General features: G+C 36.1%; 1 protein-coding gene across 1 annotated transcript in view; it reads left to right on the forward strand.

Moving 5' to 3' along the window:
• The window catches only part of NEGR1 (neuronal growth regulator 1), an 840,514-nt gene that overhangs the window by 497,655 nt on the left and 325,026 nt on the right, over nucleotides 1-17,833 (forward strand). Inside the window, exon 3 of the mRNA XM_047873637.1 lies at nucleotides 986-1,111. Within this exon, the coding sequence (XP_047729593.1) occupies nucleotides 986-1,111 (126 nt within the window). The remainder of the gene's footprint in view (nucleotides 1-985; nucleotides 1,112-17,833) is intronic.

Below are 17,833 nucleotides of genomic sequence, written 5' to 3' on the forward strand. Positions count from 1 at the left end.
CTCTTGGATAAAAGCATACATAGTCTAGTACATGAGGGGGGAAAAAAAAAGAACATACAAACAAATACAATAAGAACTTTTCCCCTTCATTCTTGGAGATTTACAGTAAGCATAACAAAGGTTCTAAGAAATCCCAGGGTGAAGAGATCTGTTTTAACCAGCGGTTCCCAGCCTTCACTGACAAGAAGACACTTTTCAAGCCCTTAGAAATGGAGCCCCTTCAAATATAAATGGTTAGTAAGTCCACCCCTACTAATTGGCAGATTGAAAATTGAGGTCCCAAATGCTTTTGTAACCCTGAAATCTCTTTTTTTAAATGTTTATTTATTTTGAGAGGAAGAGAGAGTGCAGGTGGGCACTCACTTGCCCACAAGCAGGGCAGGGGCAGAGAGAGAGAGAGACAGGGAGAGAGAACATCCCAAGTTCCACACTGACAGCGCAGGACTCAGTCTCACGAACCATGAGATCATGACCTGAGTCAGATCTGGCAAGAGTCAGATGCTCAACCGACTGAGCCACCCAAGCACCCCTTACCTCCTAATCCTATATATGTTTTACCTCTCTTAGCTTTTAAAAGAGCAACTGTTCTGCTATTTTAAGTTTCTTTCAAATTTCCATTCTTATTAAATCATCTCATCAAGAAAGCCATCATTATAGTGGAGATACATAGGTGGAACAGATAGATTGGCTATATTGCAGTGTCTAATACAAGTATGCACAATAAAATTTTAATTGAAGTAAAATTCAAAAATTCAAACTTTTTTGTTATTAATTCATTTATGCTGAAGTATTCAATATCTAAAAATTGGCGAACAAATAAAACCAGCCAACAAACAGAAAACTCTAGGAGAGTCCTAACAATCCAGAGAATCTCTATTTTGAGTGGTGAACATGGGCTGTAAGTATAATATCGTGGAGTTGATCGTGTTTAGTTCAATAGAATTTTACTGTATTTGGCTGACCACTGAATGTTTTGTCATTTCAGTTCCTCCGAAGATATATGACATCTCAAGCGATATGACCATCAATGAAGGAACCAATGTCACCCTTACTTGTTTGGCCACTGGGAAGCCAGAGCCTTCCATTTCTTGGCGGCACATCTCACCATCAGGTAAAGCAGAAATATATCAGTGTTGTTTGAAGCATTGCTCATTATTATTCTGTAACCTCGATGTTCAGAACCTGAGTCAACTTATATTTTTTACATTTTTTTTGTGAGATAAACAGGATACGTATTTTTATACTGAATCTTTATGCCTAAAGGCACTGTAGTTCACAGAAGTTAAATGAACGGTTTCTGTCAGAGCCCAGATTAGAATCTATGTCTCTTGGTTCTTAGTCAAGGTTATTTTCATTTTAGTGTACTGGATAATCACAAATCAATAGACATAAAGCTCAAATGGAAATATCACAAGAGAAATATCTTCATTTAAATGTGTAAGGCTTTTATTCAGTCGTCATTCACATGTTAATAGGCCAGCGTGAACTGCTAAGGTAATCAAGAGAGAATGAAATTATACAAATTATGAGGTTGCTGGGTCTAATTTCAAAATGCAGTTCAGAATCAAGGATTTGGCATTTAGAATTAAATTTTAACTGATGAGGAATCTGAAAACCCAAGACTTTAAGTAACTTGTACAAGACCACAGAGCTAGGTGAAATTAAGGGACGTAACATTTTTTTTTTAACGTTTTATTCATTTTTGAGACAGAGAGAGACAGAGCATGAACGGGGGAGGGGCAGAGAGAGAGGGAGACACAGAATCGGAAACAGGCTCCAGGCTCTGAGCCATCAGCCCAGAGCCTGACGCGGGGCTTGAACTCATGGACCGCGAGATCGTGACCTGAGCTGAAGTCGGACGCTTAACCGACTGAGCCACCCAGGCGCCCCAGGGACGTAACATTTTGTATGGGTTTCGGGTGCTTCTGCTACAGTGCACGTTCTTCTCAAGACATTAAGTCAACTTTAGGAAGTTGGGTATAATCATCATCAAAACAAGGCTGTTTTCACAGCCACTCTTCACAGCATTACCAATTTGTGTAAAGATTAAATATTTGAACTGTATAGCTTTGAGTTGTACCCTGGAAATAACAGTGGTACTTTTAATGGATAGGATCCCACCACATACTCGATAAGTGAAATCTGATTTTATTCATCTTATAGTTTTGGTGGAAATAACTCTAACAAGTCTAGTGTGATGAAACTGCTTTTAAAGAAATCATAAAATCACCCTTCATGTAGGTGTAGAAAGAGTACAATGGCCACATCCATTTTATCTGCTAATGCTGTCCTTAGTATCACTTGTCCTTAAGTGTCTTTGAGTTTCCTCATTTATGCAGATGGTCTAATGAGACTTACATCATATGCTAAGTATTAGCATGAATGTGAGAAAAAAATCAATAGAACAGCAGTATATACTTATATAATATGCATTATGGCCCCTATATTATTTCCGAAGCAGGAGTGTGTTCTTGACTGCCAATACTTCACTCCTTAGAGCAGCTACAGAATCATAAAACTGGTATATGAGCACTGAATTAGTGGCAGGACTCTCTATGGGGTCTAAGTGAGACAAACCGAGGGCAAACAGTTAGGATACAAATACTTTTATCTCAAGGTTCTCATCCACATCAGTTCAGCCAATTGTATTGCAAATCTCATAGCCTCAGTTTCCTTCAGCTAGTTTTCTACTTTTCAAAAATCAAATGATAAAAATGCCTAACTATTGTGAGACTTAAAAAAGATAATAAGCATAAATGTGCTTTAAAAAGTATAAGGTGATATGCAAATGTATGGCTGATTCTTAATCATCTTTCCGGGGATTTAAATCTGATATGGCAATATAATTTTTGTAAGAATGAAGCACATAATCTTCATCTTCATATAATTTAAGATTAATATTTTGGACTGAACTCTCCTGCTTTGCAGTGCTTGTTATTATGCATATTCTTCTTTTTAAGTGCTTAGATACATTTTGGTTTAATTAAATAGCGTGAATGTTGGTTAGTGAAGTTATTAGAATAATGATAATGGATAACATCATGAAGCTGAAAGAAGACAGATTGGGTTTATAAGTTAAACTGCGCATGGATTTATTTTTCTGATCCTTCCATACAGAGCAAATGAGTAAAATTAGCATAAATATTAACTATTCTCCAATGAATAGCTAGACATGGCCGATATATTTATAAATGCTTCCAATAATTTCAAATTATAATTTATTAATGATCCATTCAAATGCACAGCACTGTAGAGTTTCTGCTTTAAGTAACATGTCTTATAATTCTATTAAATTTCTCCAACTTACATACTTATATTTAAAGCAAAATCATAAACTCCATTGATCTGTCTATATTTTACCCAAGAAATATCAACATTTTGTATGCTCTCTTCTTTTGCTATATCACAAAATAAAATGTATCTAAAAATAGTGGTCGCCACAGGAACAGATAACAGATACAGATACACTCCCTGTCTGTACTAGAAATAATGGCCGGTTTTTGCACATGTGTAATTTGTTTAGATTTTTTTTTAACCAGTACTTTTGTTAATTCTTGCTGATTTGTTCATGGTCTATATCAGTTTTACAAATCAACTAAAAAAATGGTCACAGGATGATAGCTCCACAGAGCTTCTCCCTAATCCCCACCACCCCCCCCCCACAAAAATTAGGTTGTGGGTTCAAGCATATCACAAACATCGCCTTAACTAACTGGAGGTGTCATTCTACTTGTTACTTCAAACAACACATTGTACCTTTCACAAAAACATCGTTCTTGAGAAGTTTCTGTATATATGAGCTTCCTTAGAGTTTACGTATGTTGATGATTTCTTTCTTTCTATATTTTCTATTCTATATCTAAAAATTAATTTCAAATTCATGTAAAAATTGTTACAGAAAGAATACAAACTATGCCCTACATCCTTTACTTGATTTCATCCATCATTTTTTCCCATTTGCGTCAACATTTGCTGTGTGTAGAGTATATGAAAATTTATATATTTTTTCATTGAATCATTTGAAAACAATCTGCATACATCATGGCCTTTTCTTCCTAGTTATGTCAGTGTGTGTTTCTGAAGACTAAGGGCATTCTTTTATGTAACCACGATGCTGTTTTCAACTTACGTGCATTTAACATTGGTATCATACTTTTGTCCCATTGTTATTCATATTCCAATTTTGTCAATTGATGGAATAACGTTCTGTATAGATTTTTTTTCCCTCTAAGTACGAAATCCAAGTATCTTATTTTGTTGTCACATCCCTTCAGTCCTCTTTATTCTGGGGTCTAATTCCTAATGGCATTACCAGGCATTGACATTTTTCAGCACTGAATGTGCCATCCCCTTCTTTTTTAACAGGATGTGTTCTCATTTGGGGTTTGACTCATGCTTCCTCGTGATTAGGTTCTAGTCATGCCCATCTGGGACGAAACAAGTGAAGTTGTGGCCTTCTCAGGGAATGATATCCACAGGTGCAGGATATCCATCTGTCCCTCGTTTGTGATGTAATTTTGATTACCTAATCAAGGTGTCTGATTTCTGCATTGCATAGTTCTCTCTCTCTCTCTCTCTCTCTCTCTCTCTCTCTTCCTTTCGCCATGCTACCACTAAGCAGTATTGGAGAGATTTTAAACCCTTAAAATGCAAATGTCTGTTGCTTGTTAACCTTGCCCTTATATTTTGCATTACCAGTGTTCTTTTGTGAACTAATCTTTACTCTGATGATTACAAAATGATGATTTTTCTAGCTTGAGCAATCCTATTTTTACCAGTCAGCACTTGGCATTCCACTGCAATCATTAACCTGACTTCCCCTATTTCTTACTTATTTATTACTTTATCTATTTATAATGGCGGAGGCTCAAGGATTCCCAACTTTTTTAAACTTTTTATATTTCATTACTGTCTTTGGTTATTTTGATTCTGCAATTGTCCCTTATTTGGTGAGTAGAAGTCACTTCATTCTGATTCCCATGTCCTTTTGATGTGTTACCATCATTTTTTTTCCAACACTTTGATGCTTTCTGGCATGGCAAAATATGCCAGGTTCATCTTGTATTTTAATTGCCCTATCTGTGGAATCAGAGATTTTACATTACTTCAAATAGTTGGATACAGTATACTTGAGGTTATAATAAGTATACATTGGCTTCAAATATATAACCCTGTTCACCTGTTTTATAGTAAAATTATCAGAAACTCAGACATCTAGACTATTTTCTATGATACTCTATTAACCAAAAGAACTTAAATAACTTTAGTGCAAAAAATTAACCATATTTTGTTTGGTTTTATCTAACAATCCTGGGATAGGGCCTGGAATGTAGTGTGCATACAAAAGGTGATTACAGAATTAATGGTAAAAAGTATTTATGTCAAGCAGAACATAAGGAGGCAATTAACTGTTCGATCATGAGAAACTTAGATAGAAACTTCATGCATCTTTATTTACAAGTGATACTACTGCTTTAACTAATCTATGACTAACTTCTTATATACTTAGACATTTTCAAGGTTTTCTCAAAATTTGTAATCTAAGGTAATTCAATTTCATGTAATTTAAAGGTAAGGTAAGGTAATTTAATATAATTCCTAAGGGAATTCTAATAATGAAGTTTCCTACCCACAATTTCTTAGGCATCAGACGGTGCTAGTATAGTACAGTGGTTAAGATCATGAACTTTACATCAGTCAGAACTGGGTTTGAGACCCAGATCTTCATCTTACACACTGTAAAATCTTTGACAAAACTGTTAACTCCTTTAAACTTTACACATAACATGGTGGTACTAATTGTGCCAGAATTGTTATGAGTATTAAATGGAATAGTATAGAGCATTGAACAGAGTCGGTGACTTACAGTAAATATCATGTAGTATTAGTGGTTAATTTACTACTGAAATGTGTTTAAACTTTTGATCAAATAGAATCTCCAACCCTGTTTCTAAAATTGAGGGGCTTACTTACAACTCTTGAATACACTTCACATAGCTGCTCTCAAATGAGGGTATCATAAAGCTAAAACTCACTTAAAACTTTTAGAGAACATTGACAAATTTACACAAGTCATCTGATTTTGAATATAAAAGCAAAATAAAATTCTAAATCATACATCATTAGATTAATAAATCTAGATCCACTCAAGAAAAAAAAACATAGGAAAAGTTAAAAGATACATTTTAAAATAATAGATTATAGATAACAAATATGAGGCATTTTGAAAGCCTCTATCAAATTTCCATTTATTATTCATTGCTGCTTATCTTAATCTTTGCTTCCTAGTTTCTTTTTACACTTTGATATCTGGAATCTCCAGAAATGTTCTCACTCTACCCTGTTGGTGTTTATTAGCTGACAAAGATATTCTTTTAGCTCTGGAGCAAAATACGATCATAAACATGGATTGCATGTCTTAAACTCTCTTTTGTCTAATTTCCGTATGCCTAGTGCTGTTTGATGGAATATATCACCCTAATTATCCATAAGAGTTAAGGCTATTGCTGAACTGAAGATAAAGACTGTTTGTTCATGTCGTTTTGTCCTTTTATGTACTGGATTCCATTCATCCTTTCCCATTTGTCGGTTCTTTTTTTTTAAGTATATTCATTTATTTTGAAAGATAGCACATGCACAGGGAGGGGCAGAGAGAGAGTGGGAGAGCATCCCCAGCAGACTTTGCACCCTCAATGCAGAGCCTGACGCAGGGCTCCAACTGCGAGATCATGACCTGAACCAAAATCAAGGGTAAGATCCTCAATCAACTGAACCACCCAGGTGCCCCTGTGAGTTCCTTATTCCATTAAATATTCTCTCTCTCCCTCCCTCATTAACCTCTTCCCCTCTATTGACTTCATCTTGTCCACAAACTCCAGTTATTCTTTTCTGAAATCAATCTCGTGACACTTTTGCTTGGGCTTATGACTGGCATCTTATTTTGTTGTTGTTTCCTGTTTGTTCCCTCTAGTTTTTCTCTCTGTTTTCTTTTTCCTGCCTTTCTGTGAGTTACTTGGCCATTTTTGAATTATGCTTTGTTTTATCCATAGGGTTTTTGAGTGTGCTTCTTTGCATAAATTTAATAGTATTGTATCATATAAGCATAATTTATCATAGTCTACAGGTATCCATATTTTACCAGTGAAGTGTAGAAACCTTACCTACATTTATTCTCCTGCTTTTTTGATATAGTAATCTTAAATATTTCTCTACATACAGTGGTATAGTTTTTGTTTCAACTGCCAAACATATATTAGAAAACTCAAAAGAAGGGAAGTATTTTGTATTTATCTATTCTGTTATTCTTCCTTTTATTTAGAAAACTTCCTTTAGCCATGCTTTTATGGTAGGTCCACTAAAGATATTCTCTCAGAATAGACTTCATCTGAGAACATCTTGATTTTGCCTTTATTCTTAAAGGATATTTCTGCTTGGGATAGAATACTGAGTTTAATAAGACATACACTTATTTAACATTCAAGTAGCCTTAAAATAACCTTAAGACAACATTTGGAAATCATGTGGATTGACGTATAGAACCTTCCAAAACAAAAAACGAGTGTTTTCCATGCTTGCCGTAAGTATTGCTATACGTCCCCAGCTATAAAATAAATAGTATAAACTGTCCATTAGGAATATAACAGATATTGCCAAACTAAGGAATATTAAGGATTTTAAGATTGTCAAAAGAGAGCCATTTCAGGATAACAAAGTCAGTATTCATTAGACCATGGGTTAGCAAGCTAAAGCCTGTGGGCCAACTGGCTTTACTTTCTATTTCTGTAGATGAAGTTTGTTGCTGTTGTTGTTGTCATTGTTGTTGGAACATAGCCATGCTATCAACTTTACATATAGCCTTTGACTGCTTTCTCAGTACTACAAGGTAGAGTTGAGTAGTTGCAGTAGAAACCATATGGTCCACAAAGCCTAAACAATTTATTGTGTGTTCTTTTTTTATTATTATTATTTTAATGTTCATTTATTTTTGAGAGAAAGAGAGAGAGAGAGAGAGAGAGAGAGAGAGAGACAGAGCACGAGCAGGAGAGGGGCAGAGAGAGAGGGTGACACAGAATCCAAAGCAGCCTCCAGGCTCTGAGCTGTCAGCAGAGAGCCCGATACGGGGCTCTAACTCACAAGCCGTGAGATCATGACCTGAGCTGAAGTCGTACACGTAACCGCCTGAGCCACCCAGGAGCCCCATTGTCTGTTTTTTTAAGAGTTGGCTGACTTCTGCCTTAGATACTTTAAAAGCAGTTTAGGTTTGAAATTTTATTTCCTAGCTGTAAGACATACAGGTTTAGCACATTAAACCTTCTATAACCTTTAAAGAGAATTAAGACAGAAATGTTAATTATCAGAAAAAATAGAAAGTTATAAAAAATGAAAATTATTAACTAAAAACGATATGTACCATTCAAATCTATTGTTTAAAATAATTCTGAAAATAATTTGAGTCAATATAGGTACAAACCAGAAGCTATTACTTTCTTTTTTTAACACTTTTTTTTTTATGTTTATTTATTTTTGAGACAGAGAGAGACAGAGCATGAACAGGGGAGGGTCAGAGAGAGGGAGACACAGAATCTGAAACAGGCTCCAGGCTCTGAGCTGTCAGCACAGAGCCCGACGCGGGGCTCAAACTCACGGACCGCGAGATCATGACCTGAGCGAAGTTGGCCGCTCAACCGACTGAGCCACCCAGGCGCCCCGAGAAGCTATTACTTTCTATTAGTGCTCTTGATTCTATTGTCATTCCCCTTTTGTGAAAGAAAGTCTCTGAAACACTTGAGTGCTGGGCCAACACCAAGGATGGTATGATGAAGAGGCTGTGTGTGTGATCCTCGCAAGCTGGCAGCCTGTCGCCCAAACACTGTAATTCTTTAAGAGTCTTTTTTCAGGTTTGCAATCCTGACACTGCACTTTACTCTTTAATGTTAGGAAGAAAAATTTAGTAAAACCAGCAATTTACGCTGATGACATTTCAACAATATGAGATCTTCAGATTACAAGCTATGGTTCTGGTTCCATTGTAGAGTTGCACTCTATGTGGAGCGTTTGTGAATTTCCATAATGGCTTTACATAATGGATAATTATATAATGAATGAATCTACATAATGATGGCAAGTTAAACTTTTACCATAAGATTGCACACCAATAATTTATATATGCAGTTAAAAGTGCCTCTTTGTTCTGGGAGTTTTCTTTATAATTTTAACTTTCATTTGTCTGTTTCCAGAGTCCTCTCTACTTCTATTTAGTTAGTGGTGGGCTATGAGGAATTGTTTGTATTCAGAACTGTTAATGCCTACTATTTGAATTTAGAAAACAAGAAAGTTTTCATTATTTTAAAACACATATAAGGCTAAACAATGAGTCTGATGATACGATGAATCAATATAAAATATAATCCACTATTCTCAGAGGAAAGTGCTTACCCATATAAAACAGAAAACATGAACCCATCAAGAATTTCAAGCATTTTATAAAGGATCTTTTTTTTTTCTTATGGAACTTGATTTTCTGAGGAGCTGGGCATTAGGAAAACACACACACACACACACACACACACTCCAGTTTATCTCCCTTGGGTGAACTGAATTTGGAAATAATGGTTGGTATTAGGTTATTTATGTATATTTTTTAATTTAATTTGTTTTTTAAAAAATTTAAGTATAAATTGGGGCACCTGGGTGGCCCAGTTGGTTGAGCGTCTGACTTCGGCTCAGGTCATAATCTCATGGATTGTGGGTTCAAGCCCCACATTGTGCTCTGTGCTGACAGCTCAGAGCCTGGAACCTCCTTTGGATTCAGTGTCTCCTCTCTCTCTGACACTCCCCCTGCTCATGCTGTCTTTCTCTCAAAAATATACAAACATTAAAAAAAGTAGATAATTTAAGTATTATTAACATACAATGTTATGTTAGTTTCAGATGATGTGCAATATAGTGAATGATTCAACAATTCTATACATGACTCAGTTCTCATGATAAGTGTGCTCTTTAATCCCCTTCAGCTTTTTCACCCCTGCCCCCCACGCCTCCCCTCTAGCAATTGCCAGTTTGTTCTATATATTTAAGAGTGTTGATTCTTTGTTTCTTACCCTCCCCCCTCTTTGTTCATTTGTTTCTTCAATTCCACATAGGAATGAAACGATATAATATTTATCTTTCTCTGACTGACTTATTTTACTTAACATTTTACCCTCTATATCCATCCATTTTGTTGCAGATGGCAAGGTTGCATTCTTTTAGGCTGTTTATGTTTTAGGAATTAGATTTTTCTAGATTATTTTTTCAGAGTGATTTCAATGTCACCTTACATGTATTAGGAAAAGGCATTATATAACTGGTTATATTAAAACAAGTTAGGGCTTGTTTGTAATCTTAGAAAATTCAGCTTTTAATTTGGTTGTAAATTTCATGCTAATTCATGCTGAGGTGAGACTCCATGGGTAAAAATTTCACTCATAATATTAAAATAGATCCCATATGGTTCCAGAAAGATCACCAGTAGGTACTGTGAATGTATAAATGAGCCCAGTTTGGGGTGCCTGGGTGGCTTAGTTGGTTGAGTGTCCGACTTTGGCTGAGGTCATGATCTCATGGCTTGTGGGTCCGAGCCCCATATTGGGCTCTGTGCTGACAGCTTAGGGCCTGGAGCCTGCTTCTGATTCTGTGTCTCCTCTCTCTCTGCCTCTCCCCATCTTCCCCCCCACCCCCCCACTTGCACTCTGTCTCTCTCAAAAATTAACATTAAAAATAATAAAAAATAAATAAAATAAAATGAGCCCAGTTAATACTTATATTAAGTATTAATTATTGAGCACTTAGTATGCCCCAGGCACTGTTCTAACATAGTTAAACATATGCTAACTATTTTACATGCAAAGTATTAGAACTTCATAGATACATTCACAAAGAAAAAAGCATGATGTTCATTTGAACCCAGGTTGTACTGATCATTTAAACCCCAGCAGTCAGTGAAGATACAACTTGGTTTTACTTCTCATAAATGTAAAATCATGTCCATCAAGACTACATTTCTATACAAACAAGCTCTATTGAAACTTAAGTGCTGTTTCTGGCTTATTACTACAATAAGAAAAAGAAAATATGTCAATAATGATTTTTTTTTTACAAATCAAGACCCAAAGTGTCATTGACAGTTATAGACATGAGCATATGGTTGGCTTGAAATAAATTATTAGAGGAGTTATGATCTCCTGTGTAAAAGAATACTATACCCATTTTCGTTACTCAAAATCAATACATTGCTATTGAATTTTAATGGTACTCCACCTTGTTTTAAAATTATACTTTTCTTGATTAACTTGACCATAATTAGTACAATCATCACTAGTGGAAAATTAAAATGATTTTAGTAATCTTGGATTATAGATCAATAAAACTATGATAAACACTTTTTATTCTTTTTATGAGCTATCTCTGTATGACCTATGATTCAGGCAAATACATCTACATAGTAAGTACTCAATAAATATCTATTAAAGGATATAATATTTTAGAATACTGTAAATTCTTCACATTATTAATAAATTCATATTTGCTGATTAATGTCTTAAAAATTAATATGACTAATAATTATTTTCCTTTATAACCTTTGTGAATAGATCATTTCCCCAAAGAAATTATAGAAAAAGCTAATAACATTTTTAATTATTAAACTCCTATTAAACAAAGCACTTATAACAGTGCTAGAAAGGACATAGCTAGTACTTGTACTACTTGGTTTTAAATCCCTGTTTTGCCGCTTACTACATGTGTTACACTGGGCAAATTTCTTAAGCTCTCTGTATCTCATTTTCTTCATCTGCAAAATGGAGATAATAATAGTAATAGTAATAATAATAATATCACAGGGCTGTGATCTAAAGGGAATGCTAACAAACAAGGGTTTAAAAGAAAACTTGGGCAAAATTAAGAGCTCCAAATTCTTGGTTACTATTATTAAAATTTCTTTTACAGTTCATCGTCAGGTAAAAGTTGCTTGAAGACAGATGATGAAAGATGGTGATGATAAATACCAATAAATGCTGTGCTCGTATGTGATAAAAATCAGATAAAAATCAGATAATGATTGCATTTCGAAACTTGTGAGATGCTTTTTTGTATTTAGTTGTCTTGTACAGAAGGCAAAAAAGGGATTACTTTACTGAGCAACTACCACAATGACTTCTAACAACAAAGTTTGAATTATTTATTCAGATTCTGATAAATGGTGGGTGTGGAATGAGAGGGGAGGACAGGAAACACTATGTATTAATGGAGGCATAAATTTGTTTTCTTTAGTTTTATTTTTGCTGTAGGAAAAAAAATCCATAAAAATAAAGAACAAAAGAAAAGTCTTTCAGGCAGCTATAGATTCCTAGGAGACTGCCTTCACAATAAAGGAGCAAGCCTCTCTGAGACTTCTGTATGATTACTAACCTAAACAAAGCCAAGGTCAAGGATACAAAGGATACTGTGACCAGGAGACCAGGAATAACTGTGCTTAGTTTTTCTGTTTGTTATTATTATTTATAAATCCCCTAGACCTAGTTTACCGTGCAACCCAATTTCAGCCTTTTAAAAACCCAAAAATTTTATGGAATATTTTTTTTATCAGAAGATGGTACTTTCATTCTCTATGAAAATGTTACAAAAGTGACTTTGTCCTAAGGGAAGAAGGTCAGCATTCATGAAATGTCCCCTAGTATAATACATAATGAAAATGTCTTATGAAATGTTGAGAGACTAATTTTGCCAGACAAAAGAGACAAAATGCAATATTTATTGCATATAAACTTTGTGTGTAAACTTTGCCTAAGAGATGGAGACTAAAAACCTAGAATTGTTGTGTATTTTTGTCTAACTAAGGTTATGTTTCACCGTGATCTTTAGAAATTTGCAAAGTATATTCTTGCATAAATTTACAGATTAATAATAAGCCATACTAAAGTCTCAAAAACTTGTTTTTAAAATATACAGGATTATGGAATTCATTAAAATAACTTTTTTTATTTACGTTTTATTTTCACCTTCCTTGTTAGCCAATTTTTTAAAATGCTTCCTTTTGCATTAGGTTTGAATTTAATCCAGTACTAGCTGTATTGTTTCTGGACAGTGCTGAAGCTCTGAAGATGTATTATACCCATGCATCATCATAGCATTGTCATTCTGAGGATATATTAGTGTAATACATCTTCAGAGCCCTCAAATGAGAAGCTGTCTGGAAGGAATGGGGTGAGGAGCAAATTCAATTCAATTACAGGACAAAAGAACCAGCTGAAGAGAAGGAGAGAAGTCTCAAAGCAAGATTCTCAGTGGAGTTGATTACAACCAGGTATTTCATGGAAGTATACTCCATTTTTCCTTTTGTGACATGACAAGGACTAATTATGGATTTTGAACACACATCTGTAAAGATAAAATGGCTTCTCAACCCTGTGTTTGACTCAGTAGGCACCTGATGGCTTTTGTGAGTCATTTAATTGATTTTTGAGAAAGTCGTATAAACATTCATATTCATTTAACATATAAGCCTAAAGTATATGATAACTTGCAGATTGGTTTATTAAAATGTGATAGGTGTAAAGGAATGTTTGCCCTTCAAATAAAGTCTTAGTTGGCAATTCTTAAATTTTCAGACATAAGAGACAGCAGCTGGCTGAAAAATGATCAACAGGCAAGAAATGAGAAAACCAACAACTCTTCTTAGCCCTTGACTATTTCTACTAGATTGGGCTGTCTACAAGAGCCTGGGTGACTGTCGGTTAAGTGTTACTTTTGATTTTGGTTCAGGTCATGATCTCAGGGTTCCTGAGATGCAGCTCCACCCCACTGGGCTCTGTGCCGACAGCAAGGAGCCTGCTTGGGATTCTCTCTCTGTCCCTCCTCTGCTCACACACACATACATGCTTTCTCTCTGTCTGAAAAATAAATAAATAAACTTAGATTGGGCTGTCTGGAGTGATCAAGAAGTCTTATTGCTAGGGTAAATTTTTCTTCTATAGCTCTCATATGTTAAAAAGAAAAGAGATTCTTAATTTTGTCATAGTGCAAATACATTCAGTGTTGAGAGCGTTCAATCTGGCTAACATGTTTTGCAAAAATAGATTGCTTAGTAAAAAAATCTTTAGCTCATTATATAATGGTTATATTATGAATATTTATTTTACATTTATTTTCTTTAAAAATCCTCTATTGAACACTTACATGCCAGACAATTTGCTAAACAGTGAATACACAGATGTAAGAGGCAAAAATACAGCTACTAACTTCAGAGTTTACAATCTTGTTGGAAGACACAGATGAAGAGGGAAATAATTACACGTTAACTAAAGACTGTATAAAGTCATAGACTATGAATAAAACAAGGAGGTATCTTTGAGAAGCTATCTTTTAAGCGAAGCCTTGACTTGAAGCTGAAGGAAGGGAGGCTGCTGTGTGAAGTAATGCTGTGCATTCTGTGTAGAGAGAATAATATCTGCGAATAATTGAAGCAGGAGAGAAGTCGGTGCGTTTTAAAACTGAAGGCAGGGGCGCCTGGGTGGCGCAGTCGGTTAAGCGTCCGACTTCAGCCAGGTCACGATCTCGCGGTCCGTGAGTTCGAGCCCCGCGTCGGGCTCTGGGCTGATGGCTCAGAGCCTGGAGCCTGCTTCCGATTCTGTGTCTCCCTCTCTCTCTGCCCCTCCCCCGTTCATGCTCTGTCTCTCTCTGTCCCAAAAATAAATAAAAAATGTTGAAAAAAAAAAAAAAACTGAAGGCAGTGGGCCTGGAACAAGCAGAGAAAAGGGGAAAGAATAGCTTAAGGTGAGGTTGCAAAAGGTTAGCAAGAGCTGGTCAGATCAACCAGGGGTTAGAGACCATAGTGAACAAAATAGGTGTTTGTTGTTTGTTTGTTTGCTTGCTTGTTTTCTAAATGTAGAGGGAAGCCATGGAAGCATGGGAGTGACATGATTTTATTTTAATGTGCAAAATATGTTTTTGGTACCATGTAGAGAATGAGTTGCAGGGAGCCTGAAGCAGAAGCCGGGAGACCATTCAGGAGACTAATGTAGTAGTTGCAGTGAGGGATGATGCTGACTTCAACAAGGGTAATGGCAATAGAGGGAGAGAAGTGCCTGAATCCTTTACCTTTTTACAAGTAAAATCAAAAGACTGAGATGGGAGATGGGGAATGCCTTTTAGTTTTATGGTTTCATCAGTTTGGAGAATGGGCATGTTGTTAACTGATGTGAAACAAACCAGGAGAGAAATATATTTTCAAGAAAGATCGATTTTTCTTTTGGCCATGTTATCAGGTATATTAGACATCCAAATGGAAATATCAGTGAGTAATTGGCTAAATGAGGCTTAATCTCGTGGAAGGAGCCAGGACAAGAAAGGAGACCTGGGGTTATGAATGGGAGTCTGTCCTCAGGAGGCAAAGTGGATAGACAAAGAAGGTCCATGACCAATGTGTGAGGATTTAGGAGATGAAAGAACAAAAGAAAAAGCAAGAGTTGCTAGTATGACAGATGAAGACTGAGGAAAGTAAATTGTAAAATTTAAATTAGTTTGAAAGGAAATCCATAGAGGGGAGCCTGGGTGGCTCAGTCAGTTAAGCATCCAACTGTGGCTCAGGTGATGATCTCACAGTTCATGAGTTCAAGCCCCGCATCAGGCTCTGTGCTGTCAGCACAGCCCTTTCCCCACACGTACTCTCTCTGTCTCTCTCTTTGTCTCTCTGTCTCTCCCAAGATAAATAAATAAACTCTTTAAAAAATAAATTCATAGAGCAGAAAGATTGTTTTAATAATTAGAAAAAAAGCTTAAAGAGTTGAAATGTAATAAGAGATAGAATGAGATACATACGGCAAAGTGTGTATTGTGTTTGGCAAAATAAAGATCAATTTTGACCTTGATAAAAGCTGTTTTAGTGACATGGTTGGAAATGGGAGCCAGACTGGGTGGTTTAAATAGGGAATGCAGGTGAGGGTGGTGAACTAGCAGAGAAATCTTGTCTCTTTCAGAAATTTTGTGGTGATGGGGAGAAGAGATATGGGATGTTTGCTGGACTGTGTGTAAGGATGAGGGTCAAATTTTTTGAGAGAAAGAATATAACAAATCCAATATACCTGTCATTGGGCTTCAGCAATTAGCGACACAGGCTAATTTTGGTTATCCATGCTGCCTTCCCCAACTTAAAGGAGAATTTTTTCCTTTTTTTTTATGTCACAAAAATGTTCTTGTTAAAGGACCACAGTAGTGCCATACAATAGTAATTGCAGAACATTTAAATTCCGATGGATCATAAAACAAAACAGAAATAGGAGCAGTTGTAGACGTAATATCACCGCCTCTTTTATGTTTTGTTCTTAACCCCATGATGTAGAGGCTTCTGTTTGACCAATAGAGAGTGCGTAAGGAGCTGAAGACTCTCAGGAGTGTATCGTGCGCTGCTCACAAGCTCCCTGTGCTCAGCTCTGTCACTGGAACATGTCAGTTAGAGGGACACAAAGTTTCTCAGTTCCAGCTCTTTCAGGAAAGCTTCTCTTCTCCTCTTTTTTGATAACATGCTCTGTCTCTTAGTTCCGTTCCATTGCTTTGCCCTGAAATTGTGTGTGCTTTATGCCCAATTCATCACCCCAGGTGTCTGCTGCCCTGACTGGCACCAGCCTGGAAATGTCACCTGGCAGTTTATTGCTCAAAGGAATCACAATCCTTTCCCTTTCCTTGTGGTCGGTAACAGGAGGTGCAGTCTTCGAAAAAGTCAGCCTTTCTCTTCCCAGGTGTTCCCTTGCTCTGCAGCCATCACATATTGCCAACTGTTCCTATCACCATTCTAAAATGTTACAGAGCATATGTTGGATCCACCGAGTTAAATCAGGAAGAAGGAAGAAAGAAAATTGGTGTAGTTTCTAGATAGTTAGGGGAAAAAAAGCTTCTATCTACACACCTGTGGAATCTGATTTATAGAGTAATAGGTATACCAGTTCACTAGAATACGAAAATGCTCAGTAAATATAATTTGAGCCTATAAGTCAAAAAACAATCTTTTCATATGATACGTTTGATGAATTTGTTAGATTCTTAAATTTGTGTTGTGTCTTTCAAACATTGCTTCTGTGATACACTGAGTCCATGTAGTCTAAGACTGTAATCTAAAGGGGTTAAGGTGGAATTAAAATCCTGATTTAGGTAGTTTGGTAATGGAATTGGAACTCAACCTTTACTTGGCTTCGGTATGCAAATTTATCCTCTCTAGGATTTCCTCCTACAGATGGTGGGGTAATCAGATGTAAGGGGGTTGAATAGAATATGATTTCTCCAAACCCCACTAACGCAAAGAAGGACACATGTTGAGCTTGTTAAGGCCCTGACATAATCAACTTTAATCACGATGTCTAGACTACACATCAAACATGTCTAGATTAAGATATGCAATTCGGATTGTTGTTCAGCATCGATTTTCTTATACACTGCCTTCCAATTCCATTATTTTGAAATTATTCTTTCATTTATATATCTACAACATCCACAAATTTGAAATCTACCCATTAAAGGGGATGGACCTACTAAATACATAGTAGCAACCCATCCTTAGAATACAAAGAAGGTTGTATATATAATTACTAGAAAATCAGAGGAGGAATCTTGTTAACAGTCCACAGGCAGAAGACAGCATCGATAACACTGATTCCTTATCATGAATGATGGAAAAGGCAGTATGTAGCTCTATGATTGCTAACAGAGATGTGTATACTTCCTCCTGAAAGTATTCACACACAGGCAAAAGACTCCTGAGATTTAGCAAACCCACCGACCATGACCTACTTTTGAGGATTCATGT

The sequence above is a fragment of the Prionailurus viverrinus genome, chromosome C1 (genome assembly GCF_022837055.1).
Source record: "Prionailurus viverrinus isolate Anna chromosome C1, UM_Priviv_1.0, whole genome shotgun sequence".
Taxonomy (NCBI): domain Eukaryota; kingdom Metazoa; phylum Chordata; class Mammalia; order Carnivora; family Felidae; genus Prionailurus; species Prionailurus viverrinus.